The 19,072-nt window shown below is 60.3% G+C and overlaps 2 protein-coding genes across 2 annotated transcripts in view; both read left to right on the top strand.

The window, feature by feature from the left end:
- CROCC2 (ciliary rootlet coiled-coil, rootletin family member 2) overlaps nucleotides 1-14,751 on the top strand; it is a gene marked incomplete at both ends in the record, with an annotated part of 63,096 nt that extends 48,345 nt beyond the window's left edge. The window contains 13 exons of the mRNA XM_080720058.1: nucleotides 262-404; nucleotides 570-711; nucleotides 1,177-1,321; nucleotides 4,225-4,329; nucleotides 4,653-4,790; nucleotides 6,132-6,326; nucleotides 7,207-7,347; nucleotides 8,134-8,313; nucleotides 9,087-9,169; nucleotides 10,364-10,504; nucleotides 10,798-10,888; nucleotides 14,143-14,372; nucleotides 14,667-14,751. Coding sequence (XP_080576184.1) covers nucleotides 262-404; nucleotides 570-711; nucleotides 1,177-1,321; nucleotides 4,225-4,329; nucleotides 4,653-4,790; nucleotides 6,132-6,326; nucleotides 7,207-7,347; nucleotides 8,134-8,313; nucleotides 9,087-9,169; nucleotides 10,364-10,504; nucleotides 10,798-10,888; nucleotides 14,143-14,372; nucleotides 14,667-14,751 — 1,819 coding nt within the window. The remainder of the gene's footprint in view (nucleotides 1-261; nucleotides 405-569; nucleotides 712-1,176; nucleotides 1,322-4,224; nucleotides 4,330-4,652; nucleotides 4,791-6,131; nucleotides 6,327-7,206; nucleotides 7,348-8,133; nucleotides 8,314-9,086; nucleotides 9,170-10,363; nucleotides 10,505-10,797; nucleotides 10,889-14,142; nucleotides 14,373-14,666) is intronic.
- Nucleotides 14,752-15,337: 586 nt separating this feature from the next.
- The window catches only part of SNED1 (sushi, nidogen and EGF like domains 1), a gene marked incomplete at both ends in the record, with an annotated part of 63,725 nt that continues 59,990 nt past the window's right edge, over nucleotides 15,338-19,072 (top strand). The window contains one exon of the mRNA XM_080720057.1: nucleotides 15,338-15,550. Within this exon, the coding sequence (XP_080576183.1) occupies nucleotides 15,338-15,550 (213 nt within the window). The remainder of the gene's footprint in view (nucleotides 15,551-19,072) is intronic.

The raw sequence follows: 19,072 nt of genomic DNA, 5'->3' as shown, positions 1-19,072 counted from the left end.
GCTTTCCCATGCGTGTCTCTACAGAAGAGAGTTCTGATCGTGTTCAAAGTGGAGAGAGGAAGGGCCGCTGGAGGCGTGTTTGTGTCCTCGTCCAGCCCCAGGACAGGCAGAGAGAGGTTCCACAATCCTATGGCAGCCAGGCAGCCCTGGCACTTAAAGCTCATCCACAGGGCAAGGCTCCATCCCCGGTGAGGTAGCAGAGCTGGGGTGTCTCCCACAGCCCCGCGCTCACCTGCTGGGTTGGGGACCCCTGGCCCACAGCGAGAGCCAGGCTCGGGAGCTGGTGTCCCCTGGGGTCTCCTCGCCTGGTGCGTGGGCTGCTCTGGGCGGCACCAAACCCCCTCGCTCTGCATTCAGCGCTCTCTGTGGACGTCACTGGTCTTCGGTGAAGTGTGCCGAGGTCTGTGGGTACAATGTCACTTTCCTCTTGTGATTCCGGCGAGTGTCCCTGCCCCCACCCAGGGGAGTCTTAGCTCCAGGTGCCCTCAGGAGCCCGGAGCCCTGGTCTGCCTTGGAGGAGGCTTCCCAGGGTCTGTAAGGTGTTGGTCACTGGTGTGCACCTGGGACAGGGTTTGCAGCCTCCCTGGAGACCGCCCCTCTTGACCGCAACCCCAGGCACAGCTCAGAGCCCAAGGGCTTCCAGCTGCTGGGGGCTGGGGACGTGGCCAGACCCCCGAGGCCGGCTTTTGCTGGGCCCCAGCAGGCCGCCTGGTGCCCTCCATCTCTGCCAGGCCTTGGGCGGGCACACTCCAGAGAAAGCATTACACAACTTCTCCCCCTTCGCGGACCCCCCACCCCGCCCCGCCCCCAGTTCACATAAGCCAACGTGTTTGTCAAGAGAAAGTTAATTAAAACCATATTTTTCTAATTAAATGGTAGGCTATGCTATGCAAACAGTACAACTCTTGTTTGAGAGTGAGCCCCTCCCCGTTGCCAGGGCTACTCCTGGAACCCGGTAGGACAACAGTGCGGCCAGCCCGCAGCATGGGGACCGCGCTGGCCAGCCTCCGAGTGGGCGGGCTTGGCCCCCACCCAGCGTCACCCACACCCTCCTCACGCCCCTCCGAGAGGCTGCCAGTGCTATCCACCACTGGCGCAGGGTCACGGCCCAGCGGCTCCAGGGCCTCACAGCCTCCTGGACTCCTGCCCAAACACACACCACGCCCCTCATGGCAGCCCGTCACCCCTCCTGCTGCAGCGGGCCGTGGCCCAGGTTCTAGAAGCGAAGTCCGGGCGCGTCCGCCTGCCTCGGGCCCACGCCGCGGATGCTGGGCCGCAGCTGGCGTCGATCATGCGTGTTCCGTGGCGCGCGTTTGCATCTGTGGGGAATGTTCAATCCCTTCTGGAGCTGTCCTGCTCCGGCTTCTTTGTTCTCAGACCACCACATGCCATGGAGTGGACTGGGTGCTCTCTATCTACTGCCTGGACAGCCGAAATCGTGCAGGACTCACATTGTCTCAAAAGGTGGACTGAGCTCCCTGCAAGCTCCCTGCCGCTCTGAACGGCACGTTGCGGCCCCTTTCCCGCTTCACACCTTGCGGTCCTTCCCCGCCTCTCTGTCGCTGGTCTTGGTCTTCTGTCCCTTGTGGACGGCTGTGTCACTTGGAGAAAGTCATCGTGTATCTTTAGGTGCTCCTGAACACATTTGCTTCATGCTCCTTTGTTAGGCCGGCAGATCGTGGTGCTGCCTGCCGTGCACACTTAGCTGGACCTCTTGTCCCTTGTCCTGCCCCAGTGTACACGTAGCTGGACCTCATGCCTACGTGGTCCTGCCTACCTTGCACACGTAGCTGGACCTCGTGTCCCTCGTCCTGCCTGCCGTGCACACGTAGCTGGACCTCGTGTCCCTTGTTCTGCCCCGGTGTACATGTAGCTGGACCTCATGCCTATGTGGTCCTGCCTGCCGTGCACACGTAGCTGGACCTCATGTCCTTGTCCTGCCTGCCGTGCACACGTAGCTGGACCTCGTGTCCCTCGTCCTGCCTGCCGTGCACACGTAGCTGGACCTCGTGTCCCTTGTTCTGCCCCGGCGTACACGTAGCTGGACCTCATGCCTATGTGGTCCTGCCTGCCGTACACACGTAGCTGGACCTCGTGTCCCTCGTCCTGCCTGCCGTGCACACGTAGCTGGACCTCGTGTCCCTCGTCCTGCCTGCCGTGCACACGTAGCTGGACCTCGTGTCCCTCGTCCTGCCTGCCGTGCACACGTAGCTGGACCTCGTGTCCCTCGTCCTGCCTGCCGTGCACACGTAGCTGGACCTCGTGCCTACGTAGTCCTCCTGCTCCTGTTCTCATCGTGTTCTTGTTTCTTCTCCTCGTCTGACCTCCCAACTTGTGTCCCTCCTCTAATTTTTGCCCCATCCATTCATCTCCATTTTCATCTCTATTAGCACCCTTGTTCGTTGTCTGTTGTTGCTGTAATTTGTTGAGGGGAATGAGCGGCCAATCCGCCTTTGGGTTTTCCCTTTCGGTCGTGAAAGCACCTATGGTGTCCACATTTTCCCCACTTTGGTCTGCGTCCCACAGATTTCCAATGTGAATGCTCTTCCTTCTCGTCAGGCTTCTAGGATTTCTGCTCTTAGCTGTTCCTGGGCTCGAGGCTTATGAGAGAGAAGGCTGCGCATGCGCGCTCTGGCGTGTGGCTCCCTGGAGGCTGCCTGGGCACTCGATGGCCCTCTGACCAGCGGGGTGGGTCTGTTTCTGTTCTGGGACTATCTGCTGCTTTCCAGTTTGGTTCTATTTGTTTGTGGTGTACTTAGTGGGAAACTGGACACACAGTTTACAGGGAGGAGTCGATGTTTGAAATCTTCCAAGAAAATGTTGAAGGTAAAGCTGGGCATAGCTTAGTCAGAGGGGAGAGGAGGTGCGTGGATGGGCAGAGTCCGGAGGTGGTCCAGACCCTGGACTCCAGTGGGGGCCAGAGTCCCGCTTCTGAGGGTCAGGGCTTCACTCTGCACCTAGGGCTCCCCGGAGCAGCCCTGTCCCCTGGCTGCTCTGAGGGCTCAGCTGTCCTGAGGGCCCAGGGTACTTGCCCATGGTGACTAAATCAATCCATGTCACCCATGGATAAAAGGCATCATACCTGGGCCCCGCAGGCCAAGGGCCCAGAGCATTGGCACAGGGTGCTGGCAGCCTGGTCTATCTTCCTCAGCCCCTGAGGGCAGCAAGGGACCCTTCACCCCCTTGGCACTGGAAACTGTTCCAGACCCACCAAGGCAAGCTCTTCGCGAGACCCTCAGGGGCGCCTCAGAGTCAGAGTCTACATCACCCCCACCAGCCCCTCGCCACCCTCTGTCTTCCCTTCATCCCCAAAGAACCCTGTGAGATGGCCTCCTGCCCGTGTCCGGGGACCCTGAGACAGGAGCTGCGTTCCCACCAGCCCAGCTCCTCCCTGCTCAGGCTCCCTGGGGCCTGGCACCAGCCCTGGGGAGAAGGCTGGCCTTCCTCTTTCCTGCAGCACTTAACCCTCAGGCCGAGCAAGCCTCAGGCTTCTCTCCTGCATCCTGTCCAGCCCTGGCGCCAAGAACTGAAGGGCCACAGCCATGGGGATTCTCCTGTAACTGTCCAATTACTACAGTTACAGGCGGAGCAGGATGCTTCGTGTCATTGCTTTGGGGCCTCTTAAAACTACCATGAAATATTTAAGCCATATGTGAAGGAAACTTCTACTTTTCTACTGGAAAATGCACATCAAGAGAAAATAACCACGTTCAACATCATATATGAGGTGAAACACCGAAATTTTGGATCCAAACATTGTCCCCCAACTTTTCCTTATTTAAAGTAATAATGTAGCCAGGCCTGGTGGCACACACATGTAATCCTAGTACTTGGGAGGCCGAGAGACAGGTGGATTGCAGGTTCGAGGCCAGCCTTAGCAATTTATTGAGACCTTCAACAACTTGCTGGAATTTTTTCAAAAGTAAAAAATAAAAAGGGGGCGTGCACTGGGGATGCAGTTTGGAAGTAGAATGCCCCCGGGTTCAATCCCCAGTCCCGGATAAATAAAAAATTTTTAAATTGCGTACTAAAGTGTCAGACATAAGAGAGTGTCTGCAGAGCCCACACGGCCTCCGCTCCCCAGCCCAGGACACTGGAGGCTCGGTCACTCCCGCCTCAGCTCTCACCACCCGGCAGCTGCGAGGCTCCAGGCTCAGCTCCCCTGCCCTCCACCCCAGCACTGGACTCTGACAGCTGTGGTTCCTGGTGCTTCCTGGCCCACAGGTCCTAGAGGAGACTGGCCACTCGGGGAGTTTGAAAGCTGGAGCCTGCCTGGCCATCACCATGGGCAGGACTTGTTCCCAGAGAGGACTCCTGGTGGCCCCCGCTGTGACCCTCATTCCCGGGGCAGGAATGGCTTCCTAAGGTCTGGGGGCAGGGAGGGGCCACAGCTGTGCCTGCTGAGACCGCAGCAGGGGCCCCGAGCCCCCGCTCTGCCCAGGCCGAGCTGACGAGGCTTCCCGGAAGGTCACGCTCCTTCACAGCCGCGATGCAGCACAAGCGGCCCAGTCGAGGCAGGGCATGTGGTCCTTGGCAGAGTTCTCACATTCACATCCCGAGATACAGACCACAGGATGACTTGGGCGGATGGCCTGTGCCACCATGCTCCTGCCCCAGTGTGCCCAGGAGGGCCCATTGTCTCCTCTCCCCAGGAGCAACTGGACACACATGGCAAGGCCCTGGAGGAGAGCCGGTGGCATGGCCAGGGCCGCACAGACAAGGGGAGGCGGCTGGAAGAGCGCCCGGAAGCCCTGCAGCACAGGGGCCCAAAGGCCGAGGGGCCGCAGCAGGTGAGGGCCCAGGAGGAGACACTGCCTCCCTTCACTGAGTGGGGGCCAGCTTCAAACTGAACACCTGAGATGCCTGGACTTGGGCATCCCCAGCCCATGTCAGCCCCCTCCCGCCCAGGGGCAGGCAGCGGCCAGGGCTCTGCAGACAGCAGCCCTGTGCCTGCAGGGGGAGTTCATGGCGCTGTGCGCCTGCCTGGCACAGTACTTGGCTTCAGTGGGAGCGAAATGGTGGTCCTTGGTGAAGCGTGGGGGTGCTGCAGGGAGGGGGCAATCCCCGGGGAGGCCAGGCAGGGTCTGCTGGGAACAGAATAGGGAGCTGCCAGTGGGGATGGCTCCAAGCTCAGGGTCACCCAAAAGGTGCTGAGTGCCCTGCAGGGACGCTGTAGGTAGCTGCGGCCCCTCTGGGTGTCGCCATATGCCTGCCCTGGCTGTCCTTGAGGACCACAATGGGTTCTGGCATTACCCTGAGCATGAGGCCTGGCACACCTGTGGAGCCAGCCAGTGCTCTGTGAGGCCCTCCGAGGCTGTCGCCTCTCAGAGCCCTCTGAGGAGACCACCCAGCTCCATGGAGGAGGTCCCAGCAGGAAGGCCATGCAGGGAGGTCAGGAAAAGCTCATGTCGCCCTGGCCTTTGCATGTATTACTCAGCTCAGCTCAGCGCAGGCCCGTGTGGTGCAGGTCAGGGGTCACACCCCGCAGAAGTGGGGGCAGGGGTGAGCTGAGTGTGGGGGCGCGTACCTGTAATCCCAGTACTCAAGAAAGGTTCGCAGGTTCAAGGCTAACCTAGCAGCTTCTCAGCAACTTAACAAGACCCTGTTTCAAATTTTTTTTTTTTTTTTTTTGTGGTATTGGGGGTGGAACCCAGGGGCATTCTACCTCTGAGCAACATCTCCAGCCCTGTATTTTATTCTTTATTTTAAAACAGAGTCCCACTGAGTTTCAAAGGGCCTCACTAAGTAGCTGAGGCTGGCTTTGAACCTGCGTAATCCTCCTGTCTCAGCCTCCCAAATGCTGGGATTAAGCGTGCACCACCACGCCCAGCTCAAATTTTTTAAAAAGAAATAAAAAATTAAAAGAGCGGGGGTTTGGTGCTAAGTCAGACCAGGGGCAATCTGGAGGTGCACGGGGTCCTAGAGCAGGACAGTGACTCCAGAGGAGGCAGCTGGGGTGGGGCAGGGGCAGGGAGGCAGCCTCTGCTGGGCTGGCCACCTGGCCCTTTGGGGCTCCACGCCGCTCTGCAGAGTGGGAAGGCAGGGGTTTTGTGCTGGGGGCACTACAGGCCCCTCCCAAGGCCAGGAGACAAAGGCCGGCGAGCCGGACCACCAGCCCTCGTCCACCCCAGCCACCTGCCCTCACCCGGGAGGGCGGCCAGTGGGCCAGTCCCCAGGACCCAGCACTGCTCCTGAAGGGTGGCCAGCCCGCGCTGGGGACCTCCACCCTGCGGAGGGCACTGCAGAGCCAGGCTGGGCACGGTGCCGGCCGTGGGCCCCTGGGGCCCGGGTGGGGGAGGGCAGGAACAGCTAATGAGTTCCAGGAGGTCAGCTGTGAGGGCCCACAAACCATAAACCCTTTATTGGTGTCTCAGGAGGGGAAACCCGGATGTGGCCGTTTATTTATTTTGGATTTCACTTTTCTCTTTATGACATGCACTTCCAAGAGTGTAACTGGAGTTTTAAAGAAACCGGACTCTCTCTTCCAGTGGAGGAGAACGCTTTGTTTTTCTGAGTCCTGAAGAAGAAAGAGTCCTGATTTTTGTAAAGCTCCAGCCACAGGACCCATAATTTTGCCCATGCAAGCAACCCACCACATGTCAGGGTCCCTGAGAGACCCCCGCTCTGCCTCCCAGCCAGCGGAGGTCAGCACAGACTGAGGGAGCCGGGCCTGGTGGGCCCTCCAGGCCACTGCCCCTGCCCTAGCAGGCCGATGCATGGGGCACGCACAGCTGGGGCGGCGGCCGGGCAGGAGAGCAGGCCCTGCTTCCAACCCGCCCTCCTGGGGCGGTGGGCAGGAGGCCTCTGCTGCTGCCCTCCCATCAGCAAGAGAACTTCCAAACTCTAAAGCATCCTCCGAGAGCCCACTCGTGGTCCATTCCAGATGACCATCATGTGGAAAACTAGTTTCCCAATATGCAGCCCTCAGGAGGATCTGTCATGGCGGGTGGCTGAGGGCTGGTCCTCTGGGAGGCCTGCAGCCTCTGGGCACAGGCTGGGGATGCTGAGGACACTGATTTCTTGGGCCTGGGGTGGCTGTACTAGCTTGCTGTGCCTGCAGAAGGCCTTGGGGACATGCAGGCACCCCAGTTCAGGAGGCCTGGAGGAGCCCGGCAAGGCCTGGGGTATGGATCCCAGGGTGCTCCTGAGGAGAGGTACCTTCTTCTGAGGCAGAGGGGCGGGGGCTTGGCCCTGTTCTTAAACTAGCTTCAGATGCCAGTGGTCCTGGGGCAGGCAGTGCTCAGCCCACCTGTTACCAGGACTCAGAGCCCTTCCCAGAGGCACCCCATGTTCTTGGAGGGAAGGCCTGACCTCACACCGAAGTTCCCCACCAACCCCACAGACGACGTGTGAGACGCTGAACAGGAGGGGCGCAGGGGGGCTGGGGCTACAGACGCAGCAGCTGGCTGGGTCCTGAGCAGCCATGGGATGTACCCAGGTGAACCCCCGGTGAGTGTAGGTTGCGGGGCAGGCCCAGCACCTGCCTCACGTGTGCACATACACGCTGCCCATGTACACATAGGAAGAGTAGCTGGACTGGCTCTCACGCAGGACAGGTGCAGAGGCGAAGCCCAGACAGAAGTGGGGTGCACCTGGGCCACACCGAGGCCCGGGGCGGTGCTGGTGCCAGGACTGAAGATCCATGGGTCCCACCTATCACTCTCTCCAGGTGCCCTGCCCTCCTGAGACACCAAAGTCCCTTGGGCGTGGTGGGCCTGTGGGTGGGGGACCCGTGGGGACCGGGCCTGGCTCTGCACAGTACTACAGGAACAGAGGAGGCCCTGGGCAGCCCCTAGGGTAAGGCCCCACACAGAAGTGTGTCCCCCCAGTCCAAGACCTGACCTTGTGCTTCTCAGGGGCCCCAGTGTCCCACTCCACACTGGTCACCCCTCCCAGACAAGACCCTGTCAGGAGATGGGCAAGCACCAACCTTGCTTGCCCATCTAAAAAGGGAACAGGTCCAAGTCCACCCTGGAGGCCTACAGCCTGGGCTCCAGCCAGGCTCAGTGTGTATCCTAATCCCGGGGCCACTCCAGTCCTGGGCCAGGGGCAGAGGGCAGCAAAGGGACCGTGGCCATTAGGCCAGGCAGCCCTGCTGAACAGAGGCAGTGAGGGCTCTCGTTCTTGCCCCAGGCCCAGGTGGCTGAGCTGGAGCGAGCCCACACTCGGCAGCCCCGCGGGCTGGCCGTCCAGCACCAGCAAGACCTGGCTATGGAGGCCAGGCGGCTGCATGAGGCCCAGCTGCAGGCCACAGAGGCCCCGGAGTCCCGGGAACAGATCCATCAGCGAAGGGTGAAGGCACTGGAGCAGCAGGTGGGACTCCCGCCGCCCTGGTGGGCAGAGGAGGGATGGGAACACGCAGGACCCTCAGGGGCCACCAAGCGACCCCTCTCAGAGGCCCCAGCGCCAAGCACTCTGGACTTCTGCCAGGGCACAGAGACTAGGTTCATCCACCCATACTGAGGGCGGAGCGCGGGCTCCGGGCTGGTTGCCTCCCCCTCTGGGTGCCTGTCTGTCAGGGTGGTAAGGACAGTCTTCTCAGAGGTGCTGAGAGGCTGGGCAGTCACTGTGTGTGTGAAGGGCTGGGCCCACCGCTACTGCACACAGTGGGCAGGGCCTGAGCCAGTCCAGAGAGTGGCAGGCACCCGTGGCTCCAGTGGCTAAAGGCATGCAGCCAAATCCTGCTCAGGGCCCGCCCAGGCACTGCACACCAGTACCTACACACCACATGACAGCCAGGGCTGAGCTGCCAGCCGCGGAGCCCAGAGCGCAGGCCCTTAGAGCCATCTGTCTAAACCCTCACTTTAGAGCTGGGGAAACTGAGGCCTGGGGAGGCAAAGCGGGTGCCAGTACCACCCCTGCTGGCGTCCACAACTGCCCCTTTTATAAGCAAAGCCACACGTATTTCCCTGTCCTCAGGACGCCCATGGGCGTGTCCCTGATGGAGGGAGGAGGCTGTGGGTGCACCTCCGCCTGGTGTTTCTCCCCAGGCTCTCCTCCCCTCAGCAGCCAAGGGCTGCAGCCTCCCAACCCTCTCTGCACAGCTTCCCGTGCCCTCCCACCTGACCCACCCTGCCTGTCTCCAGGTGGCCAGCCTGAAGGAGCAGCTGGACCAGGAAGTGCAGCGTCGGCAACAGGCCCAGCTTGGCCCGGCCGTCAAGGCCAAGCCGTGAGCCCTGCTGCACACACAAGGACAGGGGCCCAGGGCCCCAGGCTTCCAGGAAAACTGGGGTCCTGAACACTGCTCAGGCCGGCCAAGCCAAACAGGAGGTGTGGTGCGGGCATGGGCACCACGCAGGAGACACTGGCAAAGCTGTCCACCAGCCCCTGGGCTCCCAGGGCGGCAGTCCCTCCCTCGCTGGGCTGGACTCGCTGCCTGGCTTCCCCACACACACACACCCTGCCTGTGGCAGAGGCTCGGCGCAGCCTCCCCATCCCACACCAGGCTTGGACCGCCCCTCCCTCCGGACGTGCCGCCCTGGCCAGGCCCCTCAGGCAGGCTTACTCGGCCACAGCTGCATCCCGCCCTCAGCTCTGGAAACACGTGGAGAACATTTCCCTGACCGCAGCCAAAAACAGAATGTCCTGTGAGGCCAGCCCCCGCCCCGCGCAGAGGCTGTGAAGCTCCCGCGTCCAGGGCTGCAGGCCTGTCCCATGGCAGGTGGCTGGAAATGACTCAGATCCAGGTCCCGTGACTCACCAGCCACCAGAGGTATCCCGGTGGGAAATCTGAAGTTGCCCCAGAGCCTGGGAATGCTGGGGTGATCCAGCGGAGGCCGCGGCCACCATCTTGGGTCGGCTTCGAGGCCACCTCTTGTCTTTCCCGTCTCCCCACTAGTGCTGGCCAGAGGGGCCTGTCAAGCGGCCTCTGTGGTACTGTAAGAAGCAGTTTCCACTATCTCTGGGACAGGAGCCAGCCTGGTGACTCCTGCATGCACAGCCAGGCCGGGCTGTCCCTGGGGGCACTGCCTCTGCCTCGGGCCCCCTGCAAGCCCTCTGGTACAGGGCAGCAAGTACCTGTGTGTGGCAGCCCCGGGCCCACTGCAAGATCACAGCACACTTAAAATAGGCCAATGTATCGGGTCCGTTGTCCAACTGGATTTTGTAATGGGATTGCCATATATTCTAACCTCACTACACCAGCGGCTAGAGATGGCAGATAGGCTTCACTATACAGTCTGCCTGAGGGCTGATGGCCATGTTAAGAAGGATCCTGAAGTTGGGCCAGGCTCTGGGGAGAAGAGCACAGGTCTGCAGCTTCCTGTGAGGCCACTCCACACTGCAGCCCTGCAGAATGACCTCCACCCTGGTCAGGGGCCCCATGTGTCCCCAGGGCGCGACCTTCCTATCCACGTCCCTGCAGGGCCCTGACCAGGATGGGGCTGAAGTCCTGCCCACGGCAGCACATGGCCGGTGCACACAGAGGAGCCCACCCAGTCATGAGGGGCCTGGGTGGCCTCTCAGCGCCAAGGAAGCCACCGTGGAGTGACCAGCTGGCCCGCTGGTGACGTGGAACCCTCCCTTCCCCGGCTGCTCATGGAGAGCTTCTGGAATGCAGGAGATTTTCTCTGAGATTTTTAATAAACAATTAAATCAGCACAGGTTTTACCTATTTATCATACAGTTATATATTTAGAAAAAGATGCTTTCTCTAACGGCAACACTGGTATTTGCCTAATCCCTTCTTTCCAGCAGAGCCTGGAGTCTGATGCCTGCAGCGCAGGGGGCAGAGGAGCCTCACAGGGCCCTCGGCGCCCTGGTTAGTGGTGAGGGAGCCTTGCCTCTGCACTGCCACAGGACCATGGCGGAGGTGGGCCAGGCCAAGAGCTCGGCAGCTAGTTCTGAAAAGCCAGAGGACAGAGGTGGCCCCTGCAGAGGCAAGGCCAAGGTGGGGCCTTCCAGAGCGAGCAGGGGAGGGGCTGGGCTGGCTCTCCCCAGCCCACGTGCGCGCGCGTGTACACACACACACACACACACACACACACACACACACACACACACTGACCCAGCTCTTTTGTGACAGAACATAAAATCCCCACAAGTCACTGCCCTTGTGGCCCGTCCCAGGGGATTGGGACATGCAGGGGGTACTGAGGGTCCCATCAGCCTCTGGGCAGGAGCTGGGGTTGGGGGCACCGACCTTCCCAGGTGTCTCAGGACGGAGCTGCGGAGGGCAGCGGGGAGCACAGTCAGGTGGTGGAGGGGGTTCAGGCCAGAGCCAGGAGGGGCTGCCCTGGGAACTGAATGTCACCCCGAGGGCGGCCAGGACCCTGGGGAGGAGGTAAGACTGCCTAGACGTGGCTAGGGCAGGAAGGGGCCTGGCGGAAGCAGTGTGCTCTGCCTACTTGGACTCCCAGAACACTCTGACTTTTCAAATAGATCATGTGTTGCTTAATGACCAGATATGTTCTGAGAAATGGGTCATTAGGTAACTTTGTCACTGCAGGGTGTCACAGAGCATACGTTCACAAGCCAAGAGCCATGTCTTCCTAGGAGACGTTCTCCTGGGATCACCACCCTATGTGGGGCCATGCTTGATCAAAACCTCATCCTGTCAATTGACTGCAAAAAATAATGGTAATCAGCAGAGAAACATAAAGAAGAACATAACTATTCCCCTAATGCATGACCCACAGAGACCCTGAGGTGAGACCCAGCTTGCGCAAACTCAGTGGCCTAGGTCACACCAAGTATGGGATGCTTGGAATACTGCTTATTAATTTTTTTTTTTTTTTGCAGTACTGGGGATGGAACCCAGAAGTGTTCTACCTCTGAGGCAAACCCCCAGCCCTATTTTTATTCTTTATTTTGAAACAGGATCTCACTAAGTTGTAAAGGGCCTCACTAATTTGTTTTAAATTTTTTCAAAAACATTAATTTTTTTCCAGTGCTGAGGATTGAACCCAGAACCATTCTACCTCTGAGCTACGCCCCAACTCTATTTTTTTTTATTCTTTATTTTGAAACAGGGTCTCACTGAGTTGCATAAGGCCTCACTAAGTAGCTGAGGCTGGTCGTGAACCTGCAATCCTCCTGTCTCAGCCTCCCAAATGTACAAGTTTACACCACCAGGCCCAGCTTGTTTTTTAAATTTTTTTATTTATTTATTTATTTATTTATTTTTTGGTGGTACTGGGGATTCTGGAAGCCCTTCTACCTCAGGGCTATACTCCCAAACCTGTTTTATACTTTTTATTTGGAAACAGGGTCTCTTAAGCCAGCGCGGCTGGCTTCGAACCTGCGCGATCCTCCTGTCTCCGCCTCCCAAGCGCGGGGATGACAAGCGTGCGCCACCATGCCTGGCGTTTTTTAAATTTTTAACTTGACATGATGTCATTAGAGCTCTTCCTGTGCTATTCAGATGCCTCAAAAGCACGGCTTTATAGCCTGCAGGGCCTTCACACAGGGCCGTCCCATGTCCCCCGCCCCAGCCATTGGGAAGCAGAGGGTAGAACTGTCCACGCAGGGACGCCCTCCCAGGCTGCCACGCGGAGCCCGGAGCCACGTGTGTTTGCATTAAGCCATCCCAGGAGCCCCGGCGTGGCTCCCCAGTGGACAGAGGAGCAAATGTGGACACTCAAGGAGACTGAAGAGGCTGCCTGGATGGGCAGCGTCTCTCATCACCCCAGGGCCAGGGAGAGCCTTTGCCCGAGCCCACAGCTATGAGCTATGGCATCTCCACTTCCTCCCTACACTAAGTGAGACAGCAGGGCCGTCTCCGGAGGTACATGCCGAGCCGTCTAATCACTTCCCGAGGTCAGTAGCAGAGGCCATGTCAGAGGTCAGGGATACCTGGGCCGGGGACCACATGGGTATGTGCCCGGGAGTGAGTCAGATCTGCAGTCCCTCTGTGACCAGCTGCACCGAGCCCCAGCCGCCCTCACAGAAGCCTGGGCCCTGCCTGTCCCCCACCCCCGCTCAGGACCCTGGGACACCCCAGCCTTCCTGGACCAGTGGGTTTTACGGAGGCTAGGCTTAGGGGTATGGGACCAGGAGGGAAGGAGAGAAAGTTGGGGTGGGCCGCAGCCGCTGGCCTTCCCCATGGAACCACCTGACCCAGCTTTGCCTCCAGGCGCAGGTGGGGAGAGTGCCCCTGACCTTTGAGGGTCCACATCCTGGAACACCCTGAGGATACTCCCGGGGCTCCGCATCTCAACCGCACACACACTCGGCCCGAAACTAAAGTGTCACAGGCCTGTTGGGAGGCTCGGGTTTCCTGCCACAGAACATGAGCCTGCTTGATAAAACGATTTGGGTTTTGATAAATGTGGGTTTTCTGTGGCAGAGACAAAGGCGCCCTTGAGTCCGGAGGGGAACCTAAAACAGCACATTGCTGAAAAGTATTTCCTGATCATATTTTTAGCACCTGAAAAAAAAACATTTTCCTTCTTTTTTTTTTTTTTTGCCTGTGGAGTTACACTTTTTTTTTAATGAAATGTAATGCCCAGCAGTGGTGGGCTGTGTGTTAACCCCCAGTCTCCCAGGCACAGCTGAGGATCTGCATAGACCAAGTGAGGGTGATCAGTAAGGATGGGTGGCTGAGCTCAGCTGGTCACTGGGGAGGCCAAGATTGGAGGGCGTGGCCTGCTGCTGGCCCCGCCCATGAGTTCTGGCTGGTCAGGACCCCTATGGCCTGCCACTCCACCATGCCACTCGGTGCATCTATTGAGCACCACTGTATGCCAATGTGCTTGGCCCTGGGGCAAACCTAGCTCCAGAGGTCCCCAGGTAGACTGAAACCCAGGCCAGAAATGGGTGTTCCCAGGGTCCCCGAGGCAGGAGAGGCCAGCTCTGAAGAGTGGTTGCCCGCCCTGAGAGCAGAGCCTGAGGCACCATGGGAAGAGTGCAGGGCGCTCTGGGCTGGGTGCATGCCCCCGAAGCTGCCTCCTGCCCTTCTCAGGAGACCAGGGCTTCCCAGCAGGGGCCCAGGGCCACTTCAGAGAGGGCAGAGGCTGTCAGGCTTTCACAGGAAAAAAAAGACAGAGGAAAAACACACCCCTGTCCTTAAGGCTGTGGCAGGGGCTGCATCCTGACCCCTGTGCCTCCGCAGTGAGGCGTGGGAGCACACCACCGTTGCTGCAGCTGTGGGGGTGGTCTCAAAGCTGGAGCCCCACCCCAGGGCAGGACTGCCACACCACCCAGGGACAGGGCAAAGCAAGCCAGGCACCCTACAGAGGTGCCTGCATCAGCACGGGCAGCCTCACTGGGCGCCTCCTCGGGTCCGCTAGCCTGGCCACGGGGCTGGGGTCAGAGAGTGGGGCACCACCACACCAGGCCCTGTGTGACGGGAACCCCCAGCATGACACACAGACCACCCTCCACGTTTCTGCAAAACGGCAAGCAGTGCTCCTGGTTCCGTTCCTAGCCCTGCCGTGAGCTCCTTGAAGACTTAGGAAATGCAGAGAAACACAGCTGAACCAAAGCAGCAGCTCCCCTGAGGGGCTGTCGCCGCCGGCCTCCAGTCACCCGAGCTGGATCTGAGGGCAGATGGACTGCAGGGGACTGAGGCCCCAGGGTCATCTTGGCTGCCGCCCGGGATGCAGCGGGAACAGACTGGACAAAGACGAAGGACAGACACTCACAGAGCCATGTCCCGGGGCAGCGCGAGAGGCAGGGCAGGGCGGATCCACATTATGGCAGCAGGCACCCCGCGCCCTCCTGCCCAGGCGCTTCCTGGCTGCCGTGGGTGCCTGCACCCACAGAATACCTCCCCAGGAACTCCCCAACTCGGTTATGCCCTTGGGAGATTGACTGTCTAATGTCTTAAAGTCCCCAGGCGGGGCTGGCCGAGAGGACCAAGACAGGGAGGAGACTCCATGACAGGCCTAGCCTTGCTGCCTGCCCTGGGCCGGGCGGGGAGGGGCAGCACAGGGTGGTCCCGGTGCTATCTGCAAGTGTTGCTGACTGTGCCCCCTCGAGGCACTGACCCCGTCCTCTGTCTGGAAGGGAGCCCAGGGACAGGGTCTCTGCGCTGGCCCCAGACCGGAGGCTGGGACCCAGGAGGAGGAGGACGCCCTGCCCTACGAAGCGCACCCACCAAGCCCGGCCAGGGGAGCCGGGCTCAAGGGCCCTGGGCTGGGCTTCGCAGTGGAGCCGACCCAGGGGCGGGGTCCCGCGCGCCTGCGGCCTGGTGCTTTAAGAGCGGCTGATTTGCATGGCCCCGCCCCGCCCCCTCGGGTGGCGGGGGGGGGGGGGCGGCTACTTAAGGCGCGGCCGCGGGGCGGGGCGGGCCGGCCTGCCCGCTGTCCTGCCCGCAGCGCGTCCGCGGGGCGGCTGCGAGCTCGCCGACGGGGCGGCCAGTGCGCCGCGGCCTGCGGCCACCTGCCGAGGACCGGCCATGCGGCGCGGCGCGGCCTGGGCGCTGCTGCTGGCCGCGGCGCTGGGGCTGGGGGCGCGCGGGGCGCGCGGCGCGGTGGCCCTCGCCGACTTCTACCCGTTCGGCCCGGAGCGCGGCGACGCCGCCACCCCCAAGCAGGACGACGGCGGCTCGGGGCTGCGGCCGCTGTCCGTGCCTTTCCCGTTCTTCGGCGCCGAGCACTCGGGACTCTACGTGAGTAGCCCGGCCCGCGGCGCCGAGGAGGGGCTGCGCCCCGCCAGCGCTTGGCTCCCGCGCGGCCAGAGGTGGAGTGAGGACAGGCTTCCTCCCGTGGCGGCCAAGGCCGGACGGCGGCCCGGGGGCGGGCGGGCAGCGCGGGCACGCCGGACAGCGGGCGAGGGGGGCCCTGCCCCGCGCCGCCCTGGGGGCTTCAGCAGCCTGCCCCCCGGCGCTGCGGTGGGGACCTGCCCTGCCAGGCGCCTCCACAGACAGCGATGTGGCCGCAGGCATGGCCTCTGGCCTCCGATTCTGGAATGGGCACTGGCCTGGGACTCTCAGCCCTCTCTGGCCATTTCAGCAGCCCCCGTTGCCCCGGGGGCACCCGGCAGGTAGCGCTTTCTTCTTTGCAGACCCACCTGGACAGCCCTCCCTCTGCTCCTGAGTCCAGGGGCCAGCCCCCCAGCTCGCGCCCTGCCATGACTCCCCATCGTCTGGGGCTGGATGTTGAGTGCAGGGATAACTCCAGCTGAGGGACAAGAGCTGGGTGACTACTCTAGGCCAGCCAGGGGAAGAGATGAGTCGGGGGCTCAGCACGCAGGCACCCAGGTTGCCAGGCCGGGCTGGCCCAGTTGCCCCAAGAACACCACCCAGCCACAGCCTCTGTCCTGCCCACCACCGCCACCACCAAGTATCCTCATGGCACCGCCAGCTCCCGGCAGCACTGCTACCAGAGATACCAGCTGCGGCCACCTCCTCCGCCCCCGCCACCTGACCACCCCACCCACAGCCCATCCATGAGCAGCACAACCCCAAGAGTCTGCACCCCTGCAGCCCCCAGCAGCGTCCACACCACCCACCACAGGGATCGCCGTGCCACCTGCGCTGACTGCCCCTGGCCACCAGGAAGGCGTCCCCACCTGGGTGGCAGTGTCTGCCGATGCTCCCGGGGTGGGGTCACCCTTTCTCTGTAAACCCCTGAAAGCCCTCTGGGCCAGGCCTTGGCAGAGGAGCAGGGCTCCTGGAGGTACACAGTGGGTGGGCAGAGCAGGGCTGAGGTCTGTCTGCCAGAAGAGGCCTGTACGCCTTAGGAATGGGAGAACCCAGCCTGGCGCCATCCTAACAGACACTGTAGAATAATTCTCAGGCATCTGACCAGGCTCAACTTTCCCACTCAAAATCACAGGTGAAAATATTATTAAACCAGTTGGTCCTCTTCACAGCCTTGCCAAAAACAGCTGCCTTTGCCCAAACCATGGGAAACACTATTCTTTCTAAAGTGGGAAGAAACGTTATCAAAACAAATGATCTCTTCAGAAACGAACCTCTAGCTGCTAGCAAAATAGATGTCTCCATCAGAGCTTTCCTGAAACTCAGCGTTTGCTTGGACACACTGCGGGTGTGAACATAGTGTGCACAGGACACTTCACCCTCCTGTTTGGTCAGTGGGAAAGAATTCCTCAGGGAGCCACGTCCAGGACACCTGGCCTAAAATAGGCATGAGTGCTCTGTGGTCAGGGAGGGAAGGGTGCAGGGTGTGGAGACAGGCGAGCACACAGCCAGATGAGAGAGGAGGCCCTTACTCCAGAGGGAGCGGGCCTCGCTGGTGCTCCCAGGCCGCCCAGGCAGAGAGGAGCCTGCCTCACAGGGGCAGGGCTGCTCAGCAGCAGCCCCCAGCGGGCACTGTATGAGCAGGAAAAGGCCCCGCAGGAGGCCTCTGCTCCCCTGGCCAGTGGCCTGGCCCTGGTGGAAGGGGAGTGCTCGCCCCTCTGCCCCGCCCACCATCACAGCACAGATCACAAGTGCCGGCACAAGGCGGGCTCTGCGTCTTCAGTGCGGCAGCGCGCAGACACGGCCTGGCTTCACCTCACGGGAGGCACGTCATGGCAGCTATACATGGCAGTGCAGGCTCTGGACAGTTGAGAGTACTTTTCCTTAGGAGGTTCTGAACACAGACGGGATGGCTGTGGGGGCGGGGTGGAGTTCTGCACCCTAACAGTAGTAACCCTACTGCCAGGCTTTGGGTAGAGGCGGCCTGCTGGGCTGTGGGACTGTGGAGGTGGAGTGGCCCCCTGGGGCAGATGTGGGCAGCGAGAGGGAGCCCTGCTTCTGCCTGGAGCTGAAGCCACAGCCCCAGGTGGGGCCCCACCCTAGGGAGGGTCTCCAGAGCCTTAGAGAAGATCCGGGTTTGTTAGCATCAGGAGCCCCATGGGTGGCTCACCTCAGCCTCTGCTCGTCATTGTTGGGGGAAGGGAGTGCCAGGTGAGCGTATCCAGGGGGCAGGCAGGGTGCTAGAGGGGTCCCTGGAAGACCCCGTATACCCATCCCCCAGGACTCCTCCGCCATGGGGCCCTCACACAGTGACAGCCCCTGACCATTGTATCTTAGAACTCTTTAACTTCCTGTCATTGGGCCTCAAGTGGGCCAGTCCAAGAAATGTGGGGCCAGTCCCAAAAAACCTGGGGGCCAGTCTAAGACCCCCATGGGTAGGGGTCAGGGGTGGGTATTGTCCCTCAAGAGCCCACAGGCAAGAAGGAATACTGAAAGTCGACTCAGCCTTGAACTCTTGCTGGCCAGCACCTCAGCGCTCAGGCTCCAGGACATGAAGCTTGGTCCACACCCATCTGTCAGCCTGTGCTGACCTTCCTCTGAGAGCATGGACCCAGCCCTGTCCACCTGGAACATGGCCCAGGCAGTGTCGTCACCTGGCAGGCAGCGCATGACCTGTGGCTCCCCACCTGTGAGGAGTGGGCAGTGATTTCTTCCCCTGTGATTGCTGGCCTCTACGTGGAGGGAGGGGAGGGAAGGAAGGAGAGGAGAGAGAGAAGGGAAGGACGAGGAAGAGGAGGAGAGAGAGGAGGGAGAGAGGGGAGAGGGCACTCCCAGCTCCGAGGAAGGCTATGGGAGGAAGGAATGTGCGTGTGGTTGGTGCAGTGCTGACTTGACTGCAGCCAGTGCCAGGCAGATATGATTTCTTGTTCTGTCTCCCGATAAAATCCTCAGCGAAGCCTACTTTGAAGATTGTAGCCTTAATTCTTTCTGGTAAAGGCCTAAAAAGTATGGCATTAGATCTTTGTCTACTCAGCCTGACAACTCCCCTTTCTAATTGGAGTCCTTAGTCTGTTTGCATTTAGTGTGACTATAGATATGGTTGGTTTCAGCCTACCATCTTATTTTTCATATCTGTTCTCCATTTTCTTCTTTGGAACTTTTTAGATGATTTCATATTATCTCTACTATTGGCTTACTCATTACTTACCTCTTTATTTTACTTTTTTTTTTTTTTTTTTTTTTTTGGTGGTGGTACTGGGGTTCCTGGAAGCCCTTTTACCTCCGGGCTGCACTCCCAGACCTATTTTATTTTTGGAAACAGTGTCTCTTATGCCAGCGTGGCTGGCTTCGAACCTGCGCGATCCTCCTGTCTCCGCCTCCCAAGCGCGGGGATTACAAGCGTGCGCCACCACGCCCGGCTTTTATTTTGCTTTTTAATGAATGCTCTAGGTTCACGTGCATTTTAAACTTCAGATTATTTACCTTCAA

Source organism: Muscardinus avellanarius (genome assembly GCF_963383645.1).
Source record: "Muscardinus avellanarius genome assembly, chromosome: 2".
In the NCBI taxonomy this organism is placed as follows: Eukaryota; Metazoa; Chordata; class Mammalia; order Rodentia; family Gliridae; genus Muscardinus; species Muscardinus avellanarius.
Note: the sequence above shows the minus strand (reverse complement) of the source record. Positions and strands in the feature narration are given on the sequence as shown.